The 20,280-nt window shown below is 43.3% G+C and overlaps 1 protein-coding gene across 2 annotated transcripts in view; it reads left to right on the forward strand.

The window, feature by feature from the left end:
- Positions 1 to 20,061, forward strand: part of LOC135527900 (metabotropic glutamate receptor 7-like) — a 142,446-nt gene extending 122,385 nt beyond the window's left edge. For both annotated transcript variants that reach the window (XM_064956542.1, XM_064956541.1), the window contains exons 9-10: positions 8,802 to 9,063; positions 18,831 to 20,061. In XM_064956542.1, coding sequence (XP_064812614.1) covers positions 8,802 to 9,063; positions 18,831 to 18,880 — 312 coding nt within the window. In that variant the 3' untranslated portion in view covers positions 18,881 to 20,061. The remainder of the gene's footprint in view (positions 1 to 8,801; positions 9,064 to 18,830) is intronic.
- The last annotated feature ends 219 nt before the right edge of the window (positions 20,062 to 20,280 follow it).

Consider the following 20,280-nt stretch of genomic DNA (forward strand, 5'->3'; position numbering starts at 1 on the left):
TCTGACATTTAAAAAACATACGGATGAGCTAGTTAATTAGCTGAGGTTTAAAGTAGGCTTATTTTATATAACTAGATTTCCTGACAGTTCTTGACTAAGAGTAGTCACTGCTGCATTCCGATAAATGGAGTCACCAAAAACCTTTGGATGCCGTCTATCATAGAGGCGCACGTTTTATCACAGGTGACAGTTTTAATATGCATCACTGCATCCTGTATCAAAATGTCGGCAGGTCCTCATTAAAACCCTGTAGATTACTCCATTATTCCCTTTCTGTTTACAAAGTTCTACTACACAAGCGTCCGACCTACCTTACTTTAAAAATATGAGACACCAAACCCGTTCACAGGGATGGTTAACTCTTGGGGTTCCACTAGTACGTACAGATCTAGATAAATCCCCCCATTTTTGGAATAGCCTACAAAACTCACTGCATCTCGACTTTCTGGTGCCTCCAGGACAGTTTTGGGACTTTAATGTTGAGTGAGTTTCATAACAATTTCAACTGTTTGGATTGAATGTAAACTATTTATTTGTGGTGTTTGAAGCTGTAGTGTTGATTCTGTAATTTGTAGTTTATCTTAATTTATTGATCATTTTGAATATGTTATATTGTTGTCCTCGGTACACCATTGTAAATGAGACCCTGGTCTCAATGTCCTCTGAATAAATTAAAGTTAAATACAAATAAATAACCAGCTTCCAAATGCAATTCGTTTAATGTTCCACTGCCATCCACTCAGTAGGAATGGGGAATGATCCAACTGAACATAACTGTTGGAATGAAACTACATATAAGGGATTGTGGGAAATTCTGTAGTAAGCATGTGTAACTGTGTTTTATTCAAGCAAACCTGCAAATAACATTGGTCAATTAATCGCTGCCATTTATTTAGTTTTTACAAAAATGTCTAACATTCTGGAGGGATCAGGTATCAGTGTACATACAGCCTATAGGGAGGAGGTCAGAGCCCTGGCCGTGTGGTGCCAGGACAACAACCTCTCCCTCAACGTGATCAAGACAAAGGAGATGATTGTGGACTACAGGAAAAAGAGAACTGAGCACGCCCCCATTCTCATCGTCGGTGCTGCAGTGGAGCAGGTTGAGAGCTTCAAGTTCCTTGGTGTCCATATCACCAAAAAACTAGCATGGTCCAAGCACACCAAGTTTACCCATTTCATTTGAATGTCTCAAGTTAGAATCTCTGAGTAATCTCTAACTCTATATTAATTAATTAATTCAATTTTGACCGAGTGAAAACCACCTTTGTAAAGAACCACCTTTTGACAAATTATTTCATTTGACAAGAATTAGACTTGACATTTTCTTTGTCAAGGCTCTTTGCCTTCCTGAATTGATACTGTACTTTAGATGCTTACTGTCTCTGCTTGAATTTGCATATCTAGAACCTTGAACAGCATTCAATGCACACCAACATTTTACAATCAACAGAAGGAGAACTGTGGGAAGCAGGGGCATTAAATTAAGCTCTAGCCTTATTATAGTGGTTAGAGATTGAGAGTATGTTCTTAAAGGAGGGATATCTTTTTTAACAAGATAATGCCAGGCCAAGAAGGCAACCTTAAAGGATGCATTAAGCTGAGCACATGACGATAACAACTATATTGTAAGTAGCCTAAAGTGCATGGGTGGCAAGTTAGTGGTTAGAGCGTTAGTTCAGTAACCAAAACGGTTGCTGGTTTGAACACCCTAGACAAGAAGATGAAAAATCTGTTGATCTACTCTTGAGCAAGGCACTTAACCCTAATTTGTTCCAGGGGTGCCATATTACTAATGCTGACCCTGTAAAACAACACATTTCACTGCACCTATCCGGTATGTGACATTCTTATTTTGTTGTTGTTGCATCAAGTCAGTATATCCAAGTGCTACAGCACTTCACAATTATATAAATAGACTTAGCCGTTGAGTATACTACAGTTTTTGGCGTATTAAACAAACAGCTATATTCCAATCACGTTTATGGCAGTCAATCTTCTGACTGTATTTTTTAACAAGGCTGATGTTTCTAACAAGGCTGATGTTTGATCACCTCCTGTGATATCCCAAAGCGTAATCTCTGTACCATTGTCATTAGCTCATGCATTTACAGCATGCGAAAGACAGCCAGTCAGACAGTCTATGATAGGCCCATTCATGAGCAGAAAGGAAGGGTCCCCAGAGCAGTAGCATACACTTCCTCCTGATTTGACTGAAAAAGTAGGCTACCCCAAAACAACAAGAGACTTGCAGGTAGATGAGAGGACAATGCAAATCCCCCAGATCCATTATTGAAGGTGTTTTCCAACAGGGCAGAAGAGCATCCTAATGGTAACTCTATTGAATGGTGTCTTTATCTCTGTGTGCATTTATGATCCCCAATTTATACCAGACTAAATTGCCTGTGCTGTACATCCCGTGGGTATAATTATCTAAAAACCTTCCCCAGATTTTTGTCTGTGCAGATAGAAGGCTGTTGATGGTTTGCTTCCCTGTTATCTGTATGTTGGCGTTTGACGATGCTTGTCATTGAGATGTTAAAATTCAGACTTATGTTATCTTAATAAATTATTACTGCAGCTATAAATAGAGACTTGCCAAGCAGTTGGGAAATTGGCTTCATGTATTTATTTATGTTAAAGCAATAGGAATTCATTATACATGCTCTGTGACAAGCTTAGCATTCCTGTGATGTGTGAGAGGGATGCGAATTTGGCTCAAGCTCCCACTGAAGCACTGAAACACTCTAAAGAATCCTGTCTGTGTAACAGGAGCTTGGACAGCTAACTACCAATAACGGTGCGTGTTAGTGTATTTGTATGTGTGTGTGCGTGTATGTGTATGTGTGTGTGCGTGTATGCCTCTTACATTTCTTGTGGGCTACTGTAGAGAAATCAGGTCTCTTACATAGTCAATGAATCTATGATAGGGTCAGCAATGCAGTAGTCTCATTACAAGCTTATTTTAGCAGTGTTTTAATAGCTCGCACCAAACTCTGTGTGGTGATGGTGATGGTGTTGCTATGGATACCAGACAAGGAAACATAGCTAGCGGTGGAGATCCTCTGGTGATGAGCAATTATAATGCATGGAACACTGCAGGGTTTGATCAATATACCCAATCACACACGCTGTAAATTGACAGCAACGCAATCGGGAAAATACGTGCAACAATTCCATTGTCTTCTGTTTCTAATGGTGTGGAACAGAAGGCATTGATACTGTACGAGCACCATGATATTCATACGGTTATTAATGCATGGTGAGACAGATCTCTCGCTCTGATGTTGCTCTGCAGAGAAAGAGAGAAAGAAGGAAAGAGAGTGGAGAGAGATATGATGTTGATAATGTTGGTATTTGAATGAGTTGCAGAGATCAGACAAAAAAGCCATGACAGGCATGTAAATGTCTCTGTGTAGAATGTGTGCAAGGCGTTACCATGACAGGCATGTAAATGTCTCTGTGTAGAATGTGAGCAAGGCGTTACCATGACAGGCATGTAAATGTCTCTGTGTAGAATGTGAGCAAGGCGTTACCATGACAGGCATGTAAATGTCTCTGTGTAGAATGTGTGCAAGGCGTTACCATGACAGGCATGTAAATGTCTCTGTGTAGAATGTGTGCAAGGCGTTACCATGACAGGCATGTAAATGTCTCTGTGTAGAATGTGTGCAAGGCGTTACCATGACAGGCATGTAAATGTCTCTGTGTAGAATGTGTGCAAGGCGTTACCATGGCAGGCATGTAAATGTCTCTGTGTAGAATGTGTGCAAGGCGTTACCATGACAGGCATGTAAATGTCTCTGTGTAGAATGTGTGCAAGGCGTTACCATGACAGGCATGTAAATGTCTCTGTGTAGAATGTAGGCAAGGCGTTACCATGGCAGGCATGTAAATGTCTCTGTGTAGAATGTGTGCAAGGCGTTACCATGGCAGGCATGTAAATGTCTCTGTGTAGAATGTGTGCAAGGCGTTACCATGACAGGCATGTAAATGTCTCTGTGTAGAATGTGTGCAAGGCGTTACCATGGCAGGCATGTAAATGTCTCTGTGTAGAATGTGTGCAAGGCGTTACCATGGCAGGCATGTAAATGTCTCTGTGTAGAATGTGAGCAAGGCGTTACCATGGCAGGCATGTAAATGTCTCTGTGTAGAATGTGTGCAAGGCGTTACCATGGCAGGCATGTAAATGTCTCTGTGTAGAATGTGTGCAAGGCGTTACCATGGCAGGCATGTAAATGTCTCTGTGTAGAATGTGAGCAAGGCGTTACCATGACTGGCATGTAAATGTCTCTGTGTAGAATGTGTGCAAGGCGTTACCATGGCAGGCATGTAAATGTCTCTGTGTAGAATGTGTGCGAGGCGTTACCATGGCAGGCATGTAAATGTCTCTGTGTAGAATGTGAGCAAGGCGTTACCATGGCAGGCATGTAAATGTCTCTGTGTAGAATGTGTGCAAGGCGTTACCATGGCAGGCATGTAAATGTCTCTGTGTAGAATGTGTGCAAGGCGTTACCATGGCAGGCATGTAAATGTCTCTGTGTAGAATGTGAGCAAGGCATTACCATGACAGGCATGTAAATGTCTCTGTGTAGAATGTGAGCAAGGCGTTACCATGACTGGCATGTAATGTCTCTGTGTAGAATGTGTGCAAGGCGTTACCATGGCAGGCATGTAAATGTCTCTGTGTAGAATGTGTGCAAGGCGTTACCATGGCAGGCATGTAAATGTCTCTGTGTAGAATGTGTGCAAGGCGTTACCATGGCAGGCATGTAAATGTCTCTGTGTAGAATGTGTGCAAGGCGTTACCATGGCAGGCATGTAAATGTCTCTGTGTAGAATGTGTGCAAGGCGTTACCATGACTGGCATGTAAATGTCTCTGTGTAGAATGTGTGCAAGGCGTTACCATGGCAGGCATGTAAATGTCTCTGTGTAGAATGTGAGCAAGGCGTTACCATGGCAGGCATGTAAATGTCTCTGTGTAGAATGTGTGCAAGGCGTTACCATGGCAGGCATGTAAATGTCTCTGTGTAGAATGTGTGCAAGGCGTTACCATGACTGGCATGTAAATGTCTCTGTGTAGAATGTGAGCAAGGCGTTACCATGGCAGGCATGTAAATGTCTCTGTGTAGAATGTGAGCAAGGCGTTACCATGACTGGAATGTAAATGTCTCTGTGTAGAATGTGAGCAAGGCGTTACCATGGCAGGCATGTAAATGTCTCTGTGTAGAATGTGTGCAAGGCGTTACCATGACTGGCATGTAAATGTCTCTGTGTAGAATGTGAGCAAGGCGTTACCATGGCAGGCATGTAAATGTCTCTGTGTAGAATGTGAGCAAGGCGTTACCATGACTGGAATGTAAATGTCTCTGTGTAGAATGTGAGCAAGGCGTTACCATGGCTGGTGCCATTTGCTGAGGGAAACACTATGCAAATGATGACATTTCCTCTCTTATAGATTCAGTCAGTTTTACTGCCATACAAATATTTACTACTGTATCTCCCTCACTACAGGGTGTCAGAAAATAAGTGGCATTTCGATATTTTAAGTACCATAGCTCAGTTTTAAGTAGATTTTTCATGGACTGCTCTTCAAACACAGATATACGCCCTCTTACGTGTTTCAGCCTAATCTAAGACTCTTGAAGGAAACAAGTGCCTCTTGCGGGTATGTGAACTACATAGCTGCTTGAACGATGATTTCCTTCTAAGAATACAGTTACATAATTCCGAACAAACTCAAATTATAGCCTGATTAAAGGTTATGCAAGCTCAGAGTGTTTGAAAATTCAAGTATGAATGGTGTTATGGAGTCCGTCTTGTTGAGCTTAAGCGTAATCTTCTTAAATGTACAGTTAAATACCTCAGTCAGGCCGAGGACAGTCCAATGACTAATCTAAAGGTGCTGAGAGTTCAGAGAGATAAAGAGTCATATTTGCTAATTCACATTTTCTAGGTCAAGGTTTACCAAGGAGTGAGATGAGAGAAGTCATAACGCCATTTAACATCCACATGCGTGATGCTACAGCATCCATTTTGCGCCAGAAAGCTCAATATACATCAGCTATTGCAGTGGAGAGGAGATGAGTGATTCATGCCACACTGAAGAAACTGCTAGTTTCTGCTGATACATACAGTACACTATGGAGTGTAGGCAAGTGTCTAATATACAGTGAGCTCCAAAAGTTTTGGGACAGTGACACATTTGATGTTGTTTTGGCTTTGTACTCCAGCACTTTGGATTTGAAATAATACTATGGCTTGATTAAGGATAGTCCTTAATGAATCGTGAATAATGATAAGTGAGAATGTTACAGACGCACAAATATCATACCTCCAAGACATTCTAACTAACCTCTCCCTATTACTATACCAGGGGAGGTTAGCATGTCTTGAGGGTTATGATATTTGTGCATTGGTAACTTTTATTCAGGACTATCCTTAATCATGATAGCATCCACATTAATGTAGAAGTTTTTAGAAACACATTCTATTCTTATTTACAATAAAAGTACAAAAAGAAAAAACTCCAAAATGAGACAATACATTATTTACCATTCATTTTTACTGGGCACAAAATAATCTGAAACACGACCAAAACAAACAGAAAATGCATCCAAACAAGTATGTAGAGTTACACGCTTCATGTAATCATTGCATGCTAGAAACACTCAACTTTTGACTACTTTTTTTATACGAATCTTTAGGGGTGTAAATCATTTTTACACCTACCTTTTTTGAGAAAACAAATATTTATTTACAGTACTCTGGATTGTTAATTGGACTTGTTCTGTCATTTCAAATCAAATCAAATTGTATTAGTCACATATGATGAACACAACAGGTGTAGACCTTACAGTGAAATGCTTACTTACGAGCCCCTAACCAACAGTGCAGTTTAAAAAAACACATATAAGAATAAGAGATAAAAGTAAAGAGGAGCAGTAAAAAATAACAATATATACAGGGGGTACCGGTACAGAGTCAGTGTGTGGGGGCACCGGTTAGTTTAGGTAGTATCTACATGTAGGTAGAGTTAATTCAAGTGACTATGCATAGATGAAAACAGAGAGTGGCAGTGGTGTGGAGAGAGGAGGGGGGAGGGGCAATGTGAATAGTCTGGGTAAACATTTGACAAGATGTTCAGGAGTCTTATGGCTTGGGGGTAGAAGCTGTTTAGAAGCCTCTTGGACATAGATTTGGCGCTCCGGTACCGCTTGCCGTGCGGTAGCAGAGAGAACAGTCTATGACTAGAGTGGCTGGAGTCTTTGACAGTTTTTAGGGACTTCCTCTGACTCTGCCTTGTATAGAGGTCCTGGATGGCAGGAAGCTTGGCCCCAGTGATGTACTTGGCCGTTCACACTACCCTCTGTAGTGCCTTGCAGTCGGAGGCCGAGCAGTTGCCATAATAGTCAGGATGATCTCGATGTTGCAACTGTAGAACCTTTTGAGAATCTGAAGACCCATGCCAAATCTTTTCAGTCTCCTGAGGGGGAATAGGTTTTGTCGTGCCCTCTTCATGGCTGTCCTGGTGTGCTTGGACCATGTTAGTTTGTTGGTGATATGGACACCAAGGAACTTGAAGCTCTCAACCTGCTCCACTGCAGCCCCGTCGATGAGAATGGGGGCGTGCTCGGTCCTCTTTTTCCTGTCGTCCACAATCATCTCCTTTGTCTTGATCACGTTGAGGGAGAGGTTGTTGTCCTGGCACCACACGGCCAGGTCTCTGACCTCCTCCCTATAGGCTGTCCCTATAGGCTGTCTCGATGTTGTCGGTGATCAGGCCTACCACTGTTGTGTCATCAGCAAATTGAATGATGGTGTGGAGTCGTGCCTGGCCGTGCAGTCATGTGTGAACAGGGAGTACAGGAGGGGAATGAGCACGAACCCCTGAGGGGCCCCTGTGTTGAGGATCAGTGTGGTGAATGTGTTGTTACCTACCCTTACCACCTGGGGGTGGCCCTTCAGGAAGTCCAGGATCCAGTTGCAGGGGGAGGTGTTTAGTCTTTAGATTATTGTTTAGATTTTAGATTACTTGTGTATTAGTATTGTATTTGAGAGACATTCTACTGCCCTGTTGGAGCTAGTAACACAAGACATTCTACTGTAATGTTGGAGCTACTAACATAAGACATGCTACTGCACTGTTGGAGCTAGTACCATAAGCATTTCACTGCACCTGTAAATCTGTGTACACAACCAATAAACTTTGATTTGATTTGAATAAATGCTATGGGAGTACGAGTGGTTGGATTGATATTTTCCCCCACAGCATCAGAATGCACATACCCAGACCACTCATGGAGCAGTGCATGATAAATTCATGTGTTGCTCTTTTTGCTTTACAGTAGGCAAGGCCAATTTCTCTCAGTGATTACATTGAAATCCATCAAGACCACCTACAAGATCTCTGGGGTATGACCATGATAGGTTCTGCTCTTCCCTCTCTCCCTCAGCATTACATCAAGCCCAACCTGTAGATAGGGGTAAGTGCTGTGTAGTGCAGTAGTGCATCCAGACCACCCTATAGCCAATAAGTCTAACAGTCTAACAGCTATGGAAGTGGGTGATCAGTGTTATAACAGTACAGTACAATGGTGTGGCTCTTTTGTCCGTCCATTTCCCTCCACAGGCATAGACCTGACTGCCTGTAGATAAGTGCTTGATAAGGGCTACGGGGCGATTTCACTATATGAGAGTACATTCTAATTGATGTGGCTTCTCTCTCCCTCTCTCTCTCTCGTTCTCTCTCTCGCACTCTCTCTCTTTTCGTCCATCCTCTTTCTCCCTTCCTCCATAGCTGTACATCCAGACAACCACCCTCACCATCTCTATGAACCTCAGTGCATCTGTAGCTCTCGGGATGCTCTACATGCCCAAGGTCTACGTCATCATCTTCCACCCGGAGCTCAATGTCCAGAAGAGGAAGAGGAGCTTCAAGGCCATGGTCACTGCCGCCACCATGTCCTCCCGCATCTCTGTGAAGCCCAGCGAGAGGCCCAATGGAGAGGCCAAGACCGAGTTGTGTGAAAACCCACCCATCGCACCCACCGACCCCATGGGTGAGTCACACAACATGGCCATTAACGTATTCTGTAACTACTTTGTTAAATAAAGAAATGACTGACCATATAACTACTATGTAGTATCTGTAGTAGTAGAAGTAGCAGCACAAACTGTTTCAAATGATTTTTTTATATTCCTAGTTACTGTGTACTGTACATGTAACTCCATGGTATCTGTTACATCCCATGACTCATACTGAGAGCAGTGAGAACCCTGCTTACCATGAGTCAGTCACGCAGCATAGCCCGTTGTGCCTCGAATGAGATAACGAGGTATTAGACAGAGATGACTCAATCAAAGACATCAGGAAGTGCACATGGGAGCCAGCCATTCAGTCCTATTCATTGGCTCTGCCGTTCTGGCTCCCAGTGTAAACTGACTTCCTGAAGAAGATTGAGATTTATGACATCACTGTCTAATCCTTCCCCATCTCATTCCAGTGTATTGTGTCAGTGGTATAATTCACATTCATATGATGTGGGATGCTATAGTATAGGTCCACTGGTCTTGGGGGATCATCTCTGATTGCTTAATTAATGGTTATCTAGTTAAATGCATAAATTAGCCTTAGATTAGCAGAGACCAAGACAAGACCAATATGGGTGGCTTTGTCTGTTGTGTAGCTGTTATCTAAGAGCACAGGAGGTCTGTGTTGAAGACTGGTAATGAGGTAGGGTAATCTGTGACACCGACTGTGTGTCGTTGACACCACACTGCACTACTGTTTGTGTGGTGCAGTGGGATTTATGGTTTTCATAATGAGAACATCATTAAGTTGAAGATCTTAGACCAGTCATCCATACAGCATCCTTCCAGATCCTTGATATCCTTTGTCTGCACATATAGACTGCCCTCATCAATTCAAACCACAGGTTTTCAATTGGGTTCAAGTCCAGAGACTGAGATGGCCATTGCAAAATGTTGATTTTGCGGTCAATTAGCATTTTTTTGTGGATTTTGATGTGTGCTTTGGGTTACCATCTTACTGGAAGATCCACTTGCGTCTAAGTTTTAGCCTCGAGGTCAGGGGTAACCAGGTTTTTGGCAAAAATGTCCTGGTACTGGGTGAAGTTTCTGATGCCGTTGACCCTAACAAGGGCCCCAGGACCAGTGGAACCAAATGTCCCCATAACATCAAAGATCCACCTGCATGTTTTACAGTAGGTATGGGGTTATTTTTTGCATATGCATCCTTCTTTCGACACCAAACCCACCAGTGGTGTGCGTGTCCAAAGAGCACTATTTTCATGTCATCGTACCATAGCACTGGTTCCGATCCAAGTGCCAATGCTGTTTAGCAAACTCCAGGCATTTACATTTGTTGGATGATTAAAAAAATAGAGCTACCCAGTACCAGGACATTTTTGCCAAAAACCTGGTTACCTCTGCCAGGAGGCTGAAACTTGGTCGCAAGTGGGTCTTCCAATAAAACAATAGCCCGAAACACACATCTGAGATGGCTCTGGAGAAGAAGGCAGATGTTTACGTGCCCCCAACCGATTCTGTTTTTTGTTTGTGTTGTTTGTAACTTGTTTTTTTACTTATTTTGTACATAATGTTGCCGCTGCCGTCTCTTATGACCGAAAATAACTTCTGGACATCAGGACCGTGAGTACTCACCATGGACTGGCAGAATCCTTTTTTTCCTTTAACAAGTCTGACGAGGCCGACTTGAATAATATACCGCTTTCTTGGGAACTGGCCCAGATCCCTGTGATTTGCGTGAAGAGGAGGCAGAGAAAAAGGCGCCGGAGGGCGGGCTGCCTTCTGAGAATTTGTAGACAATCGAATACACCCCCTCTTCCTTCCATTCTGCTAGCAAACGTGCAATCTTTGGACAATAAAATATATGAGCTACACGGAAGACTAAACTACTAACGGGAGATTCAAACTGCAATATCACCTTTACTCCACACACATACAAAGCTCTCCCTCGCCCTCCTTTTGGCAAATCTGAGCATAATTCTATCCTCCCGATTCCTGCTTACAAGCTAAAATTAAAGCAGGAAGCACCCGTGACTAGATCAATAAAAAAGTGGTCAGATGATGCAGACGCTAAACTACAGGACTGTTTTGCTATCACAGACTGGAATATGTTCCGGGATTCAGCCGATGGCGTTGAGGAGTACACATCAGTCATTGGCTTCATCAATAAGTGCATCGATGATGTCGTCACCACAGTGACTGTACGTACATACCCGAACCAGAGGCCATGGATTACAGGCCATGGATTACATCCACACTGAGCTAGAGCTAGAGCTGCTGCTTTCAAGGAGCGGGACTCCAACCCGGAAGCTTATAAGAAATCCCGCTATGCCCTCCGACAAACCATCAAACAGGCAAAGCGTCAATACAGGACTAAGAGCAAATCGTACTACACCGGCTCTGACGCTCGTCGGATGTGGCAGGGCTTGCAAACCATTACAGGCTACAAAGGGAAGCACAGCCGAGAGCTGCCCAGTGACACGAGCCTACCAGACGAGCTAAACTACTTCTATGCTCGCTTCGAGGCAAATAACTATGAAACATGCATGAGAGCACCAGCTGTTCTGGAAGACTGTGTGATCACGCTCTCTGCAGCCGATGTGAGTAAGACCTTTAAACAGGTCAACATTCACAAGGCCGTGGGGCCAGATGGATTACCAGGACATGAAGTGCTTCGAAAGGATGTCATGGCTCACATCAACACCATTATCCCAGAAGCGCTAGACCCACTCCAATTTGCATACATCCCCAACAGATCCACAGATGATGCTCTTGCACTTCACACTGCCCTTTCCCACCTGGACAAAAGGAACACCTATGTGAGAATGCTATTCATTGACTACAGCTCAGTGTTCAACATCATAGTGCCCTCAAAGCTCATCAATAAGCTAAGGACACTGGGACTAAACACCTCCCTCTGCAACTGGATCCTGGACTTCCTGACGGGCCCCTGCGACCTGGCCAAGATAAAGCAAAAGCAGTTTGACACATACAACAACACAGAGTTCCACATGAAATAAACAAACATACAGTCAATACTACAGTAGAAAAGTATATATACTGTGTGTGCAAATGAGGTAAGATAAGGGAGGTAAGGCAATAAATAGGCCATGGTGGCGAATAATTTTCAGTCAGTGGGTTTGGCGACGAGTATGAAGCGAGGGCCAGCCAACGAGAGCGTACAGGTCGTGGTGGTGGGTAGTATATGGGGCTTTGGTGACAAAACGGATGGCACTGTGATAGACTGCTTCCAATTTGTTGAGTAGAGTGTCAGAGGCTATTTCGTAAATGACATCGCCGAAGTCGAGGATCGGTAGGATGGTCAGTTTTACAAGGGTATGTTTGGCAGCATGAGTAAAGGATGCTTTGTTGCGAAATAGGAAGCCGATTCTAGATTTAATTTTGGATTGGAGATGCTTAATGTGAGTCTGGAAAGAGAGTTTACAGTCTAGCCAGACACCTAGCTATTTGTAGTTGTCCACATAAGTCAGAACCGTCCAGAGTAGTGATGTTGGACTGGCGGGCAGGTGCAGGCAGCGATCGGTTGAAGAGCATGCGTTTACTTTTACTTGCATTGAAGCTCATATGGAGGTTAGTCAACACAGAGTCCAAAGAAGGGCTAGAAGTATACAGAATGGTGTCGTCTGCGTGGAGGTGGATCAGAGAATCACCAGCAGCAAGAGCGACATCATTGATGTATACAGAGAAGAGAATCGGCCCGAGACTTGAACCCTGTGGCACCCCCATAGAGACTGCCAGAGGTCCGAACAACAGGCCCTCCAGTGCAAGCACACCCAGACAGTCGTGAAGTGGGCACGACAAAACCTATTCCCCTTCATGAGACTGAAAAGATTTGGCATAAGTCCTCAAAAGGTTTGGCATGGATCCTCAAAAGGTTCTACAGTTGCACCATCTAGAGCATCCTGACTGGTTTCATCAATACCTGGTACGGCAACCTCTCGGCTCCCGACCGCAAGGCACTCAGAGGGTAGTGCGAGCGGCCCAGTACATCACTGGGGCTAAGTTTCCTGCCATCCAGGACCTCTATAGCAGGCAGTGTCAGAGGAAGGCCCTAAAAATGGTCAAAGACTCCAGCCACCCTAGTCATAGACGGTACTCTCTGCTACCGCACGGCAAGTGGTACCGGAGCACCAAGTCTAGGTCCATGACGCTTCTAAACAGCTTTTATCCCCAAGCCATAATACTCCTGAACACCTAATACTGCTCTGAGCAGTTGTATTAACATAAAATATATATATTCTTTTGCACATTTTTCTTGCTCATCTTTATCAAGTGTGCCAATCATTTTGGACCTAACTGTACCTGTGATGGACAGGATTAACGTAAACCAGTTTAAATCGCCCTATACTATCTCCATGCTCGCCTCATTTTTCTAGACTAAATCAAGAATTGATTGACAGGCCATGGTAACACATTACGGTTCCCATCGGCCTTATTTTCTCCATCTCTACTAATCACCTGGCACACACCGCACATGTCATCAACAGGTGCTGGCCTTCTCTCAGTTCCGGCTCTGATATGACAGCTATTCCTGAAAACGTCCTGTGATTGTTATTGTCATCTGTGTAATGAGCTGGAGCGTGTGTATATGTGTGTGTGTGTGTGTGTGTGTGTGTGTGTGTGTGTGTGTGTGTGTGTGTGTGTGTGTGTGTGTGTGTGTGTGTGTGTGTGTGTGTGTGTGTGTGTGTGTGTGTGTGTGTGTGTGTGTGTGTGTGTGAGTATGAGAGAGAGAGAGTGAGTGAGTGAGTGAGTGAGTGAGTGAGTGAGTGAGTGAGTGAGTGAGTGAGTGAGTGAGTGAGTGAGTGAGTGAGTGAGTGAGTGAGTGAGTGAGTGAGTGGGAGAGTGCTTGCGTCATCAGGATGGCGACAGTGTCTCTCTGCCAGTCACACACGTGGCTTGTGGAGTGAACACACTGCGTAGGGGGGACAACCTCAACAGCTGTGGTAGCAGCGCAGCCAAATTCCCCAAGCAGAGCCCGAATGGAGCTCATCTCCGAGAGACCCTCCCAAAAGTACACTGTGTTATCTGCTCTGTGCGTCTCTAACCTTCTGTCTCCCTACGCGCATGTTTCCTCGCTTCCTCTCCTCTCTCCTTGCTTCCTCTCTCCTCCCCTCACCCTTCTCTTTTAGCAGCAGTGGAAGTGACATTTATTAATGGTGAATTTATATACATGACCTCCCCTGAACTGTGGATCCTTGTCCCTGGAGACTGTACATCAGCCCCTATAACCGTCAAAGTGCCAAATAGAACCTTTCAGGAGGGATCCCCTCTGACTGATCTGACTCATAATGATTTGGAGTTATTAAGTAAGATAATTAGTAGCTCTGAAGATTCTACAGGACATCACTATCGATATTAGTCAAACTATCTCTATGACTGTCCCTTAAAGAGATGTAAGGATTTGCCCTGTAATTTAGAAATACTGGCAATGTCTCCTCTCTGTCCCAGCAGTGATTATGAGCAGAGATATATTGACCACATCAGGCATGTGTGGATGAATTAACGATTTGTAGGTACATTTTTGTTTTATGACCAATCAATCAATACCATGACAAGGGTAATTGTACCCATATGTGCCACAGTTTGTTTACTATCCTTGTGGGGACCAAACAATTGATTACCATTCCAAATCTAAATCTAAACTTAAACCTAAATCTAAAATTGCCTTTTTCCTTGAGTGGCTCAGCGAAATGTCCCCGCTTGTACTGACTTCTGGTCCCCACAATGATAGTAAAACCAAAGACACAATAACACACACACACACACACACACACACACACACACACACACACACACACACACACACACACACACACACACACACACAAACAAAATCATTGCTTTCTTCTTGAAAATATAAACTTTTTTGACCAACTGCACACATATACAGCTAAGACTGCAGAAGCATGTTGTACATCTACACATGTTTTATTCATCATAGGCACTGGCCAAGACTACAAAATAAGTCTGGAACGAAGTGGTAGGACTTTAATTGCATAGCCCATGGGAGTTGGTCACCATGACAAGATTTAGAGCAGTAAGAAAAAAAGTTTACAGAGCTACACTATATAAAAAAAGTATGTGGACACCTCTTCAAATTAGTGGATTTGGCTATTTCAGCTACACACATTGCTGACGGGTGTATCAAATCCAGCACACAGCCATGCAATCTCCAAAGACAAACATTGGCAGAAGAATGGCTTTACTGAAGAGGTCAACGTGGCACCGTCATAGGATGCCACCTTTCCAACAAGTTAGTTCCACAAATATCTGCCCTGCTTGAGCTGCCCCGGTCAACTGTAAGTGCTGTTATTGTGAAGTGGAAACTTCTACCATGGCTCAGCCACGAAGTGGTAGGCCACACAAGCTCACAGAATTGGACCGCCGAGTGCTGAAGCTGTCCTCGGTTGCAACACTCACTATTGAGTTCCAAAATGATTCTGGAAACAACGTCAGCACAATGACTGGTCATCGTGAGCTTCATGAAATGGGTTTCCATGTCCGAGCAGCCGCATACAAGCCTAAGATCACCATGCCCAATGTCAAGCGTCAGCTGGAGTTGTGTAAAGCTCACCGCCATTGGACTCTGGAGCAGTGGAAACGTGTTCTCTGGAGTGATGAATCACGCTTCACCGTCTGGCAGTCCAACGTACAGATCTGGGTTTGGCGGATTCCAGGAGAATGCTACCTGCCCGAATGAATAGTGCCAACTGTAAAGTTTGGTGAAGGAGGAATAATGATCTGGGGCTGTTTTTCATGGTTCAGGCTAGGCCTGTTAGTTCCAGTGAAGGGATATCTTAATGCTACATCGTACAATGACATTCTAGATGATTCTGTACTTCCAACTTTGTGGCAACAGTTTAGGAAAGACCATTCCTGTTTCAGCATGACAATGCCCCCGTGCACAAAGCGAGGTCCATACAGAATGGTTTGTCTAGATCGGTGTGGAAGAACTTGACTGGCCTGCACAGAGCCCTGACCTCAACCCCTTTGACCACCTTTGAGATGAATTGGAACGCCGACTGCGAGCCAGGCCTAATCGCCCATCTTCAGTGCCCGACCTCACTAATGCTCATGTGGCTGAATGGAAGCAAGTCCTCGCATTAATGTTCCAACATCTAGTGGAAAGCCTTCCAAGAAGAGTGGAGGCTGTTATAGCAGCAAGGGGGGCACCAATTCTATATTAATGCCCATGATTTTGGAATAAGATGTTTGATGAGCAGGTGTCCACATACTTCTGGTCGTGTAGAGTATGTCTCTGCTTTAAGAAACGCAATGTGCATCGACCTCCATTAGACAGGAGAGAACACTGCATTGGTGGAGTAGTGCAGTACACAACACTGACATACCATTGTACCTACCTTGGTGATCAGCAAAGTTGAGGTCCGTTTCCATGGCAATGTAGAGACAGGGATCACATCAAATGCCCTAGCATTTGTTAGGTGCCCACTTGTGTGGTGTTTGTGTTGTTGCATCGCTAGTTAGTATCTGAAAATAGAGAGTTTGACTCAGGGGTGTTGCTGAAATTAAACAATGCACTAAACCAGGCAGTGATTGTGCAACGATTGTTAACGGTGCACGTTCACATGCAATGTATGAATGTATGATAGAGTTGCAGGGTATTTATATATTATGCATGTAATTTGTGTCTTCTCTATTTACACTGCCTTCAGAAAGTATTCATACCCCTTGACTTATTTCACATTTTGATGTCTTAAAATGAGGGCACTTGGGAGCCAGGCCCAGCCACTGCCGAGCCAGGCCCAGTCAATCAAAATACGTTTTTTTCCCCCACATAAGGGCTTTAATACAGACAGAAATACTCCTCAGTTGCATCAGCTGTACGGGGGGCTGTTCTCAGACGACTCCACAGGTGAAGACATTGGATGTTGAGGTCCAGGGTTAGCGTGGTTACACATGGTCTGCGGTTGTGAAGCTGGCTGGACCTACCGCCAAATTCTCTAAAACAACATTGGAGGAGGCTTATGGTAGAGAAATGGACATTAAATTATCTGTCAACAGCTCTGGTGGACATTTCTGCAGTCAGCATGCCAATTGCAGACTCTGTGTGTTGTGTGACAAAACAGAACATTTTAGAGTGGTCTTTTATTGTCCCCAAGCACAAGGTGCACTGGTGTAAGGATCATGCTATTTAATCAACTTTTTGATATACCACACATGTCAGGTGGATGTATTATCTTGGCAAAGGAGAAATGCTCACTAACAGGGATGTAAACAAATATGTGATTTTTTTGTTGTTGTTGAGAAATCAGCTTTTCGTGTGTATGGAACATTTCTGGAATCTTTTATTTCAGCTCATGAAACATTGGACCTACACTTTACATGTAAGTGTACAGTATTCACACCCCTAAGTCAATACTTTGTAGAAGCAACTTTGGCGTCGATTGGGGATGTCTCTATCAGCTTTGCACATCTGGATTTGGGGATTTTCTCCTATTCTTCCTTGCAGATTTTATCAAGCTCTATTAAGTTAGATAGGGAGCGGCATTGAACCACAATCTTCAAGTTTTTCCACAGATTTTCAATGGGATTCAATTCTGGCCTTTGGCTGGGCCACTCAAGGACATATTATTGTTCTGAAGTCATCCCAGCATTGCTTTGGTGTATGCTTAGGGTCATTGTTTTGTTGGAACGTAAATCTTCGCCCCAGTCTAAGGTGGTTTACACTCTAAAGAAGTTTCTTATCAAGGATTTTATCTGTATTTGGCTCCATTCATTGTTCCCTCTATTCTTACATCTACCAGTCCCTGCCACTAAAAAGCATCCCATAGCGTGATGCTGCCACCACCATGCTTTACGGTAAGGGTGAGGTTCAACGTGTGATGAGCTGTGCCTGGTTTTCTCCAGTCATAGAGCTTTGCATTCAGAACACAGAATATTTTGCCCTATGCCCCTTTTGCCCTATGCTTCTTGTGCCTTTTGGGCAATTCCAGGTGTGCAGGTGTGTCTTTTTCTCAGAAGTGGCTTCAGTCTGGCCACTCTCCCATACAGACTAGATTGGTGAAGTGCTGTAGAGGTTGTTGTCATTCTGGCAGGTTCTTCCATCTCAGCCAAGGTCACCTCCCTGACCGAGGTCCTTCTTGCCCTGTTGCTAAGTTTAGTTGACAGCCAGCTCTAGGCAGAGTCTGGGTAGTTCCATATTTCGTCAATTTCCCAATGATGGAGACCACTGTGGTCTTAAAAACTTTCATCACTGTATAAATAGTTTTGTACCCTTCCCCAGATATATGCCTCATCACAATTATATCTCAGAGATCTACAGACAGTTCCTTGGACATCATGGTATAGGTTCGGCTCTGACATGCACTGTCAACTGTAGGACCTTATATAGACAGGTGTGGTTCTTCATAAATCATGTCTAAACAATTGAATTGGTCAGAGGTGAACTCCAATACCGTTGTCATGACATCTCAAGGATGTTCAAAGGAAATTGGATGCACCTGATTCTTATGTAAATGAGATATTTCATTTTCAATAGATTTGCAAACATTTCTAAAAACATGTTTTCACTTTGTCATTATTGGGGTATTGTGTGTAGATGGGTGAGAACAAAATCAATTTAATCAATTTTGAATTCGGGCTGCAACACAAAAAAATGTGGAATACGTGAATGGGTATGAATAATTTCTGAAGGCACTGTATGTCTGTGTATGTTTGTCCATTGCTTATTGTATTTTGTTGCACTGTTATAATAATCTTATAATCATTATAATCTTTGACCTACCTCGCTTCTCAGGTCAAGCTACGAAGAAAACATATGTGAGTTACAACAACCTCAGGATCTAATGGCCTCCCAGGGAATGCTCCGTGTCCTTACTCTGGGATGATGACCATAACTGGGGAGCACAGGAAGAGAAGACAGGCAGGGGTAAGGGCAGGGGCAGGGAAAGGGGCAGGGGCAGGGACAGGGACAGGCTGCCTAGATAGTACTATGGTTTCCAGGACTGTGGATGGTGTCAACCTTATAATTTTTGTCTTCTGAAGAGGAAGATGAAGGGTGAAAGGAAAAATGGAGGGATGGAGATATTTGATATGAGCAGTGAATGACGAAGAGATAGCTAGCTGTAGGATCGCAACTGGGCCCTGATCCATGCTGTTTCTGTTCTGATCTGTTCTAGAACCAGACTGTGGGTTCTTAGAACCTCTGTAGTGTGTTCCCTTATCTCTGAAACAGTCAGTGATGTGAACAACCTCTGTGATACAGGAGTCAGTCTAAGTCATCCCTGAGAAAAAAAGAAGACTGGACAGTTTATTTCAATGTTTTGTTGTTGTAATATCCATTAAAGCCATATTCTCTTGCAGTGCCCATGGTTTGTTTTTAAGTTAAGTGAGGTTTCTTCTGAGTTCCTTGTGCCTGAACTTACATTTTTTCAACATAATATTATGTTGAATTTCGACCTTGACTGAATCACCATGACTAGCAAGCTCTGCCACATGCGTTTTGTTTTTATGAAATCCACTCACATTAATCATTTTAACATGAATAACTATGTCAACGTGATGAGCAATGTATCTATATTTTTTTGTAAATATCTGAGAGTATTTTCATGTTTGGATAACAACAACAAAAATATCCAGTATATGTTTAATTGGCTTTGGATGGTAACTGAAAAGCAGCACACACTGTACACATTGCATGTGCGAATGTATGTCTGTTCTATTTGATGTAAAACAAAAAAAAGATAAATAAATTCTGAAATGACTTTGATCTTAAGCATCATTCTGAAGTTTATTAATTTATTTTAAAGAAATGACTTGATTCATAACAGAATATGGCTTTAATCTGTTATTAAAATGGACCCCTCTGCATCTGTCAGCATGTTGGTTTTATATAGTTTTGTACTTTATGCTTAATTATCAATGGCGTGGGAAGAAAACCTATCTGAACAATCATGCAAGTATGTTGTGATGTTGTCTGTCCAATTATCAACATGTAATAAAATCATTTTGTTATCTTTTATACAATTAAACAAAGCGGAATCGTTATTTGTGTGCATGTGTGTGAGTGATTGTGTGAGTGCTTGTTTGTGTCACTATTCCTGTATTGGCGTGAGTGTGGCATGAGGGGGCATGCATGTGTGTGTGTGTGTGTGTGTGTGTGTGTGTGTGTGTGTGTGTGTGTGTGTGTGTGTGTGTGTGTGTGTGTGTGTGTGTGTGTGTGTGTGTGTGTGTGTGTGTGTGTGTGT

The sequence above is a fragment of the Oncorhynchus masou genome, chromosome 33, assembly GCF_036934945.1.
Source record: "Oncorhynchus masou masou isolate Uvic2021 chromosome 33, UVic_Omas_1.1, whole genome shotgun sequence".
NCBI lineage: Eukaryota > Metazoa > Chordata > Actinopteri > Salmoniformes > Salmonidae > Oncorhynchus > Oncorhynchus masou.